Source organism: Poromitra crassiceps (assembly GCF_964638095.1).
Source record: "Poromitra crassiceps genome assembly, chromosome: 9".
NCBI lineage: Eukaryota > Metazoa > Chordata > Actinopteri > Beryciformes > Melamphaidae > Poromitra > Poromitra crassiceps.
This window is the reverse complement of record NC_139630.1, coordinates 38,560,239-38,571,128: the sequence shown is the minus strand read 5'-3', so window position 1 is coordinate 38,571,128 and position 10,890 is coordinate 38,560,239. Positions and strand designations below refer to the sequence as shown.

The window sequence follows — 10,890 nt, the reverse complement described above, 5'->3', positions numbered from 1 at the left end:
CCTGGGGTTCTTTCACTGAGTCTGACATGGTGAATTATAACCAGTGTTTCATTACTCTGTGTACTTGGCTGTGCGGGCTGGCTGTGGGTGGTGTTGTCTGTCTGTCTGTCTGGATGCTATAAGGCTTTCCTTGTGTGGCCTGACTATGGCATGGATTGACTTCACCAACACACGCACGCATGCACGCACGCACGCACACACACACACACACACACGCGCACGCGCACGCACACGCACGCACGCACGCACGCACGCACACACACACACACACACACACACACACACACACACACACACACACACACACACACACACACACACACACACACACACACCGCTGAGTATTAGAAAAGAACAGGCTATCATAGCACTACCACTATGACGTGGTATAAAATGTAGCGGTGACACTTTACAATGAGGGTAAATTAATTGAGACTTAGTTAATTAAGCAATTAAGCATTGATGTATGCTTAATTAACCCTTAATTAAGTTAACTAATGTGTCTAGTAATCATTTACGGTGTGTTGGTGTTCATGTTAACTATAAGTATTATTTTATACATTACTAGAAAAAGAGGCTTTTCTTTCATATCTTCCTGGTGATGTGTACTCTTGGGATGATTTTATGTGTCTGCTAGATAACACACCTTTTCAAATCTTTCAATGGATAAACACACAGGCATAAACAGACAGATACATAAAAACAATTATAATACAAATTGTTATATAGGACAACCACTGCAATCGAAGTTCAAGTCACTGTGAAAATGCAGCTATTGTTCAGGGGGAAACTGTAATGTGAAACCAAACAAAAACCCTGTTCAGGAAGCACACTGTATCCTAGCCATACCACCTTCTCAATGAGTCAGTTGACTGTGCAGTGACGTTGGCTCCAGCATAATGCCATACCATAATGACTCTGCATTTTGTCCGCTTTGCAGCTGGAACGTGGTGTTTCACCATGGTGACAAGGCTCTAGCTGCTCTGGAGGTCGTTCTGGACCACAGAAGCCCACTCGGACCTGAGAAAGGCTGCTTTGTGGAGCGAGTCGACAGGGTCTCTGACCTCAAACCACACCGGGTGCACAATGACACAGGGTCTTTGTTAGCAGTGACAAAGACAATGCCTCACATCACTCACACTGTACCAGCACTATGAGTTTTTCAACAGGCAGACAGGACAGCATATATATCTGCCAACATTGACTTGTGAAAATAAGGCATGGAAATATAGGGGATTTTCCATTTGGAAGTGTTTTGTCTTGTTAATACCCATTTAAAAATCCAGTTAAAATGGAACCTAGAAACAAAGTGGTGTTGGCAGCTATGAAACAGACCAATTCAATGTGCACAAAGAATCTTCAATCGCGTCTTTTGACTAGAATAGAGAACAAGACAAGTAAAAAAAGTTAAACAATAACTATGATTTTATTAACAGTTCATTAGGGTGTCACCATACCAAAAACAATACATGTTTAAAATAAGTGCTCAGTCAGTTCAGTGAAATAATACATAAATATTAAAAATCGCTCTAAAACTATTAGAAATGTAAGTTTGTATTACGTTGAGCTGACTTACAATGCTCCCTGCCATTATCAAAGTCTTAAACACCGCATCTACTATCACGACAGCTTATGTCGGTAGTAGATAAGGCAGATGAAAAGAGCAACATAGAAAACGGAAACCTCTGATCATCGTTTTTCCACAAAATATCAGTCAGTCCTTTTCCTGGGTCCAGACCTTTGACTCCGCCCACTCCACCGAGTTGAGTTTTGGCTGTTTATGGTCTGGCTGACTGGTCCAATGAGCACCGAGGGGGACTAACAATTAGCCAATCAGCGCCAATAAACAGGTGGGACTAACGCCGTTGTCAAGCTGTTTCCCATTGTCAAGTGCCCCAAGGAGTAATAATAACAACAATGGAGATGAGATACTGTAGATGCTGCTATTGAGGCTGTTTTAAATGGATTAAAATTACCAATTACTTTGAAATCTGAACAGCACCAGACATCGCCAGACCAAATAAAACATGATTCATCAGCTTTGTAGGCTAGGTCTCTCTTGTGATTGATTAGCGAAAATCGAATCCCCCTCCCCATGGAAATCAAACTAGAAGATGAAAATGGACTGGAACGAGTTGACAATTCAGTCTGATATCAGGCTAAGTCAGTGCCATGGTCCAGAGATGATTCAGTCTGATATCAGGCTAAGTCAGTGTCATGGTCCAGAGATGATTCAGTCTGATATCAGGCTAAGTCAGTGTCATGGTCCAGAGATGATTCAGTCTATCAGGCTAAGTCAGTGTCATGGTCCAGAGATGATTCAGTCTGATATCAGGCTAAGTCAGTGTCATGGTCCAGAGATGATTCAGTCTGACATCAGGCTAAGTCAGTGTCATGGTCCAGAGATGATTCAGTCTATCAGGCTAAGTCAGTGTCATGGTCCAGAGATGATTCAGTCTATCAGGCTAAGTCAGTGTCATGGTCCAGAGATGATTCAGTCTATCAGGCTAAGTCAGTGCCATGGTCCAGAGATGATTCAGTCTATCAGGCTAAGTCAGTGTCATGGTCCAGAGATGATTCAGTCTATCAGGCTAAGTCAGTGCCATGGTCCAGAGATGATTCAGTCTATCAGGCTAAGTCAGTGCCATGGTCCAGAGATGATTCAGTCTGACATCAGGCTAAGTCAGTGCCATGGTCCAGAGATGATTCAGTCTGATATCAGGCTAAGTCAGTGCCATGGTCCAGAGATGATTCAGTCTGACATCAGGCTAAGTCGGTGCCATGGTCCAGAGATGATTCAGTCTATCAGGCTAAGTCAGTGCCATGGTCCAGAGATGATTCAGTATATCAGGCTAAGTCAGTGCCATGGTCCAGAGATGATTCAGTCTGACATCAGGCTAAGTCAGTGCCATGGTCCAGAGATGATTCAGTCTGATATCAGGCTAAGTCAGTGCCATGGTCCAGAGATGATTCAGTCTGACATCAGGCTAAGTCGGTGCCATGGTCCAGAGATGATTCAGTCTGATATCAGGCTAAGTCAGTCCCATGGTCCAGAGATGATTCAGTCTGATATCAGGCTAAGTCAGTGCCATGGTCCAGAGATGATTCAGTCTGACATCAGGCTAAGTCAGTGCCATGGTCCAGAGATGATTCAGTCTGACATCAGGCTAAGTCAGTGTCATGGTCCAGAGATGATTCAGTCTGACATCAGGCTAAGTCAGTGCCATGGTCCAGAGATGATTCAGTCTGACATCAGGCTAAGTCAGTGTCATGGTCCAGAGATGATTCAGTCTGACATCAGGCTAAGTCAGTGCCATGGTCCAGAGATGATTCAGTCTGACATCAGGCTAAGTCAGTGTCATGGTCCAGAGATGATTCAGTCTGACATCAGGCTAAGTCAGTGCCATGGTCCAGAGATGATTCAGTCTATCAGGCTAAGTCAGTGTCATGGTCCAGAGATGATTCAGTCTATCAGGCTAAGTCAGTGCCATGGTCCAGAGATGATTCAGTCTATCAGGCTAAGTCAGTCCCATGGTCCAGAGATGATTCAGTCTATCAGGCTAAGTCAGTGCCATGGTCCAGAGATGATTCAGTCTATCAGGCTAAGTCAGTGCCATGGTCCAGAGATGATTCAGTCTGATATCAGGCTAAGTCAGTGTCATGGTCCAGAGATGATTCAGTCTGATATCAGGCTAAGTCAGTGTCATGGTCCAGAGATGATTCAGTCTGACATCAGGCTAAGTCAGTGCCATGGTCCAGAGATGATTCAGTCTGATATCAGGCTAAGTCAGTGCCATGGTCCAGAGATGATTCAGTCTGATATCAGGCTAAGTCAGTGCCATGGTCCAGAGATGATTCAGTCTGATATCAGGCTAAGTCAGTGCCATGGTCCAGAAATTATTCAGTCTGGCATCAGGCTAAGTCAGTCCCATGGTCCAGAGATGATTTGACAGCCAATAAGTCCGTAAGGCTAAATGTTGTCTGTTCAGTGGTTCCACAAAGACGTTCCGTGCAACACAAGCTTCATAGACATTAACACAGACAGCAATTAAACAGGTGAGGGACATATTAGTGTTAAAATGATCAGCTCTTTGGTGCAGCCACAGGCTTTATTTGTATCAAGAGTGCGCCATTTTGACCAGATCTGGGGCAAAATAGCTGTTGAATATGCTTCAAATATTTTGAGCGAAAAAAACTAAAAGAAAAGGAAAGAAAGAAAAAATATCAGGCTCTTGATGCAAGATGTTTACCCAATTTTGAGGATGTGCTATGAAGCTGAATCAAGGGCTATAGCAAGACTTCAAACATTTGAAATAATTTCCAAATAATATGTATTAGATATAGGTCTGGCACTGAATGGCTGCATTGGTGTTTTAGGCACAGTGTCCGGTCCATCAGAGGCACAGGGGAGGAACATGAAATCTTCACTCCACAGACATTTTAATTAAAGGCTGCTTGTAGCAACTGATAATGTAATATGTGCCAGACAATGTAATAACTGACCAAAATGTAATAAAGATGGGTACAAAAATGTGATAAAACCTGTTATTGTAATATCGTGGATACCTTAATACCATTTTCAGATTATCTATTTTTTTTATGTCACACCCCATGTAATGTATTAATTCTAAGGGTCTGAAGACATTATCTAGCAATGTATTACATTAGTGATTGCTACACCACTGCAGAGGGACACTTGGTAGACAAGAAAGTCATTTCACCACTATTGTCCTTGCCTTGCAACCACAAATACAGTAGCACCGCCCACCTAAAGCTGTGTCTTACACAAAACCAAACAGTGTTTGGTGAAACAAGATGGTGTTCCTTCTTTAACAAGTCAAATAAACAGACCTTAAAGAGTGAACGTCCATTTCTGGAGATGTTTAGGTGGCTGTGACGACAGCGGGGACTCTGATGGTAGCTGAAGGTGCGTGGTTTTCATTCTCAACAAGATAGGTCACATCAGGGTGGGCGACCTCGGGCTGGTCCGTCATGGTGATTGGCTCCTCTTCATCTTCCTGAGATTGTGATTGGTCGAAGGCTCGTTCCGCCTCTTCTGACAAGCGGTTCTCCTCGTTCTCTTCCTCCTTCTGATGCGGGGAGATCAGGAGGGAGCGTGTTCAGCTGGCTAGCAAAAACATACGGCTCTATTCTCCCGCTGGCCTTAGGCAATAAAAACTGGCCTTAAATGCAAAAAAACATGCTTTACGCCTGCCTACCGCTGACTCGGGAAGATACCATCATGTTTTTACGCCCCGAAATGCGCTTTACGCTGAAGAGGCGTGGCACAGTGGCAGAATGGGTGTTTCGGCCTTAAATACCAGCCTAAAGCGATCTTCCCAATGGGCGTTAATTTTGCGGTTAACGCTTTTCAAAACCAGGCCTTATTCAGTGCGCCGGGGCCAACCTAGGCCTAGCTACTGCAAAAGTTAACTGTTGAAAATTCCATGTCTGGTTTTGTCACGAGTAGCCTACAGCTGAAGTCCCTCTCGCCATCAAGCAGACAGTGACGGAAGCATGTGTCTTTATTTGCGCCAAGGGGAAAATGACGGACTAAATTGGTGGGAAATGCGGGGCTACTGCGTGCGTAATTACGTACGCAGTAGCCCCGCAGCAGAGATGCAGGAGAGATGCAGGAGAGAGAGAGACCGAAAAGGGATAAGCATACGTCCATAACAGCATGAAAGCTGAAAAACATTTATGGCAGTAACACACATACATACCGTTCCCATTACTTGAGCCGCGGCAGCATTAATTGCACACTTTTTATAATGTCCTAATAACTGTTTGTTTGTTTGCTTTGGTCTCAGGCTGAGTGTATGTGACAACAGCGGGCGAGTTGATCTCAGTCCGCGTCTCAAGCAGGTTGGGTTGGGTCAGATTAGATTTTTTAGGACCGTTGAGAAAGGAGGACAGCACTCCAAGTTGAATACTTTTATTGCCACACAGACGTTTGGGCAGCAGCCCCTCTTCAGCGTGTGTGCGGGAGAGGTGTTTAGGCTATGATCTGTGATGCGCTGAGATGTCCAAATTGGCATGGATAGATGACAGCATGCAGCCGCAACCGGACTGGATCGAGTCGCTCCGTGGATCGGAGCTTGGAATGGAAGAATGTGATTGGTTTACTGCAGATCACCAATGGCCACAGTTGTGAATAATTCTACGCTTAAAAAGGTGTGGTTAAATGGTTAGCGCCGCGCATTCTGGCTTTTTAGCGTCAAGGAAAAATTGGGGAATGCGTGTGACCACGCCCACTAATAGCGCCGCGCCCAGCCATAAACGCAAATTTAAGGCCAGGGGGGGAATAGAGCCCTTAGTCTCAACACCAGACCCATGAGAGTTCTTACGCTGATACACTATCATGTTACTGCATGCTACAGATCTCTCTCTGGGTCTGGGACACTTCTAGGTCTAAATTGGTGTCACAATCCTGGCCAGTGATTGGTTTCCCCGAAATCCTGGGGGCACCAATGAGTAACGACTTTAGCGATCAGGCATGCCCACCCAACCTGACTCTCTTGACTTTTGAAAACGAACCACACTCTCACTGGTGCTATGACCTGTCAGTCATTCAATCAAGACCCGCCCTCAAAACAGCAGCGGTGGCTGCAAAGTGGCACGGACTCATTTATGTAGTGTGCGGAGTGCAGCAATTCAACATAATATTTGAGTCTGGGGAGAGACTAGGAAATACTCAACACGTGAGACACGTTACAAACATGTAGGCCTCTGTACTACAGAACCTCCCAGCACCTGCTCATGATCACATACCTCTTTCTTCATCCTGTAATATTCATCAATGGCATACTGGTATTTGGCTGATGTAATGCCGAAGAGGGAGGCCATCCTCTCCCCCAGGTAGTCACAGGCTGCAAGACAGAAATGACAGAAATGAGAAAGTGGAAACAGTTGAAGCACTTTGTTGGGACCAATTAGTGATGACACTTATAGTTTCCATTATGTATGATACAATATTTCTGGAAAAAAAAAAAGAAGTAGCTTTTCATCATTATGAGAAATTGCATATCCTTGTTCCAAGTTCTCTGCTAAGCTTTTGAATGCCGGCTGTTGAGATTAATCACTCATTCAGTTTTCATCTAAATCTGGTCATCAATTTCTGAGATATATAGCCCTCTCATTGAGATAATATGAAATAGCATACTATAGACCAGACCTGGGCAACTGGTGGCCCGCGGGCCGCATGAAATTGTTTATTTTTATTTTTTACAGTGCACCTGAACGCAACATGCAAGATACCCACTGAATAAGTGTCCAAATGTCATTCTGGCCAATACTCCACTTCTGTTATAACATTTCAGTCTGGAATATGGAATATCTTTCAATAATCTTTATGACTAAAAGGTTAAAAGTAATCTCATGTGTAAGAAATGACTGTTCTACATTGAAGTAAAAATGTAAATAATTAACTTGTTGGTTTTGGATTTATTTAGCTTAAAAAGTGCATTTTTGTTCGTGTGATCCTCAACACAGGCTTTGAGAATCCCGGGCCACTTACTGATACTTATGCTTAAATTAACCCACTCATATTCTGGTTTATTTCAAGAAAAAACATTTTGGCTAGTGGAAATTCTAATTGGCTGGTAACTTTAAATCTAGCAGCCATATTGGCAGGTGGTCAAAAAAGTTAATTTCAAGCCCTGCAGTGAGAGCAAGTGGTGACATAGGAGTGAGTGAGAAAAGGATCAAATATTGGTGTTTAAGACTGAATAATGACATCACAACTGTTAATTTAAAATGAGTTATTCCTCTAAACCTGACTTCAAATGCCCAAATTTTATTCGTGCCGGCGCCGTTCGGCCCCAACCCTCAGCAAAATCTGGCCCTCTGGTAGCGAGGACATTTTTTTGTGGTCCTCTCTATCATCAAAGTTCCTGGGTTACGGCATGACAATATTTGTTGGGCCCCCGGCAACAATCTGGGTTTCTCATGTGGCCCCCCATGAAAAATAATTGCCCACCCCTGCTAGACCCCACAGCAACCGTTTTGAGGTGGTAAAGCAGGTGTAACCAATAACATTAATGATAGTTCCATTCCATTTAGGTGTTCCAGTGCTAGGGCCCTCGTTAATGTTATTGGTTACACCTGCTTTACTTCCTGCTTTACCACCTCAAAACCGTTGCCGTGAAAAGGGCCTACATGTCCCATTTTGAGATTTTTCATGAATCTGAACTTTGGCATTGAGTCTCTGATAAGAAATCTGTGAAAACTTTGCACGAGTCCATATAGTTTTTAGACAATAACCCCACTGACCTGAGATGGTGGAGGTGGCCGCTCTCCACATGTGGAACCAGAAGAACGGGCCCCAGGTCATCTTTGGCTGCAACATAAAAAAGGTAAACAACCAAGATGACACTCAGACAGGGACATTTGAAGGGGAGATGATAATGATGATGTCAATGACCACCCCACCCCACCCCAATGTTCCTCACCCTCACCGCATCAACCGGGGCGGACAGCAGGTCTTTCTTCTCGGGCTCCTTGTCGTCGCCGTCCTCCTCGTCGGTGCTGTACTCCTCCATCGTCTCCCCGCTGGAGAAGTGGATGATACGACGAGGAGCTTTCTCCCTCTGCTCCTGCTCTCTCTTCTCCAGCTCTCCCAGCTCCACACTCTCAAAGTCCTTGCCCGGGTTTGGGCTTTGACACTGGCAAGATATTACAAGCAAAAACAGAGAGAGAGAGAGACAGAGAGAGAGAGAGAGAGAGAGAGAGAGAGAAGGCGATCATAACAGTATTTTTGTTGGACAATTTCGAGTGGTGGTTCTAACAAAAAATCCTCATTAAGGACCCCTAAACTGGCCCAAATTAGACCACACATTTTTGCTTTTAGATGTTTTATACAGAAAGCGCATGACACCCATGACCAAAATAGTCATACATTCTGTCATTGTGTCACTTATGGATGGTATAGTGACAATAAATAGACCCCACTTTGAGAACCACTGTATAGGGAGGGAGTCAGTCCATTGCTAATGGCATTAGCCTATGTGACATCAATATGAGATACTGTGAACGAGAATGCACTGTTGAATAGCTGTGTCTGTTCTGGCTGGGTCTGGACTCGCAATGTTTAGGCCTAATTAACATGACAGACAATTATAATTAAAAAACAAATTAGCTTCCGTTATCCACAAAGCTCTTGGTGGCACTGTCCTGAAGAAAAACGCCTTTCCATTTGCAGTGTGACTCATATAAGCCAGACAGAGCGACATCATGACACAGCTGACAACAACAAGCTGCTGCCCCTCTCTAGCGACATCACAGATAGATAGTAAACAAAAGGTGTCGCTCGGCGACATAATTAATTATTAGGTCAGGAGAGAATGGTAATGCCCTACTTCGCCTACCTGCTCCACGTCCACGTTCTGCCCTATCGACACGTTGACGTTGGTGAGATACAGAGATATCTCGGCCATTGTCGCTCTTTTTCTTTGTATCTCTGGATGCTGCGCCCACAACGCCTCTCCTACTCGCAGCCAAACCCGGAAGTGTGCATCCCTGTCAAATAGGAGGCACGCGCACAGCGTCAAGTGCGCTCCTGCTTGACAACGGGAAACAAAGGCTGATGCTGATGATGGCGATACATTCGCCTTATAAAATTACTCAATGATGGTAAGTCCACAGTGATTGTATTTCACATAATGGTGTTTTCATCACCCATTTTGTGCTCTACTATAACATTCCTATATGACTTATAGGACGAATCAGCGTGACGTCCCTTGCCACCCAGAAATGCGGAACCCCGGGCAGTTTAGTATGAGTTGTGCCAAACAAACGTTAATATCTCAAAAACTATACATCACATCGCTTATATTTTGACATTCTGAGTGAGAGCAGAAGCAACTCAAGAGTTTGATGTATATGCATGTCGTGTTAAAGTTGTGTGAACTATCGCAGTTTTTAAAATGTAAACAGAGTTAACTGGCTAGAGTCATACACTCACGCCTCGCGCCACTTGTGCTCCATAGGGTTCCATTGCCGTTGCCACGCAGTGAAGCGGTTTGTTTACCAAAATGCTGCTCGGCTGATCCCTCATAATAGACCTAGGGCTATTTTTGTGTGTGAGTAGACAAAAAAAGAAAACAAAAAAGTTACTATTTAATTGACTAAACTTGTAAACTATTATGATCATGGATCTCAGAAAAGGTGTGTCGGCTAATTCACGCAAATCTACGTTTCAGCATCATCAACAAACAAGGAGTCAAAAGAAGAAACATACATTTGAATAGCACCATGATTTTTTACTTCTCTTCACCACAAGATGTCAGTAAAGTTCCAGCTAACACCGACAACTGGCCCACTTGCGTGTGTGTGTGTGTGTGGTGTGTGTGTGTGTGTGTGTGTGTGTGTGTGTGTGTGTGTGTGTGTGTGTGTGTGTGTGTGCGTGCGTGCGTGCGTGCGTGTGAGAGAGAGAGAGTGAGTGAGAGAGAGAGAGTGAGTGAGTGAGTGTGAGTGAGTGAGTGAGTGAGTGAGAGTGGGCAGGTGATTAATTGATAATGCACGGTCTGATTTGCTACTTTAAGGGAAACCTATATCCTTTTGCAAATTATATAATAACTTAGTTAACCCTGTTTGCTTGCCTGCTCCCTGGAGGCTGCAAATAACTTCAGAACTCACTGGAAGCCATACAGTAAACCAGAGAACTAAGACTCATCAAGATGTAAAGGCTGGAGCTTCTTCATAAAAAATGCACAGCAGTCTCAATTTGTGGACCCACACAGTGTTAAACACTGTTATCAATTCTCAAGAGAAAAACTGATTCCTCATCCCCAGAAAATCCCTGGATGTTCTCATATTTAAGTTGTCAAGGAAGAAAAAAAAAAGTGAAATAATAAGTACATTTATTGTTCTTTCCTTCAAAAAAAAAAAAAG

General features: G+C 43.9%; 1 protein-coding gene across 3 annotated transcripts; it reads right to left on the bottom strand.

Annotated features, from left to right (window-relative positions):
• Positions 1-1,448: 1,448 nt before the first annotated feature.
• Positions 1,449-9,470, bottom strand: fam177a1 (family with sequence similarity 177 member A1). 3 transcript variants are annotated; one of them, XM_083643481.1, is made up of 6 exons: positions 9,366-9,470; positions 8,451-8,663; positions 8,272-8,338; positions 6,772-6,869; positions 4,852-5,090; positions 1,449-2,107 (listed from the first exon to the last, which is right to left on the bottom strand). In XM_083643481.1, exons 1-5 carry the CDS (start codon positions 9,432-9,434, stop codon positions 4,884-4,886), a joined length of 654 nt encoding a protein of 217 aa, XP_083499607.1. In that variant the 5' UTR covers positions 9,435-9,470; the 3' UTR covers positions 1,449-2,107; positions 4,852-4,883. The 3 variants fall into 3 exon arrangements, with proteins under 3 accessions (XP_083499607.1, XP_083499606.1, XP_083499608.1); XM_083643480.1 differs by lacking the exon at positions 1,449-2,107 and having other exon boundaries at positions 3,602-5,090; XM_083643482.1 differs by lacking the exon at positions 1,449-2,107 and having other exon boundaries at positions 3,602-5,090; positions 8,457-8,663.
• Between the last annotated feature and the right edge of the window lie 1,420 nt (positions 9,471-10,890).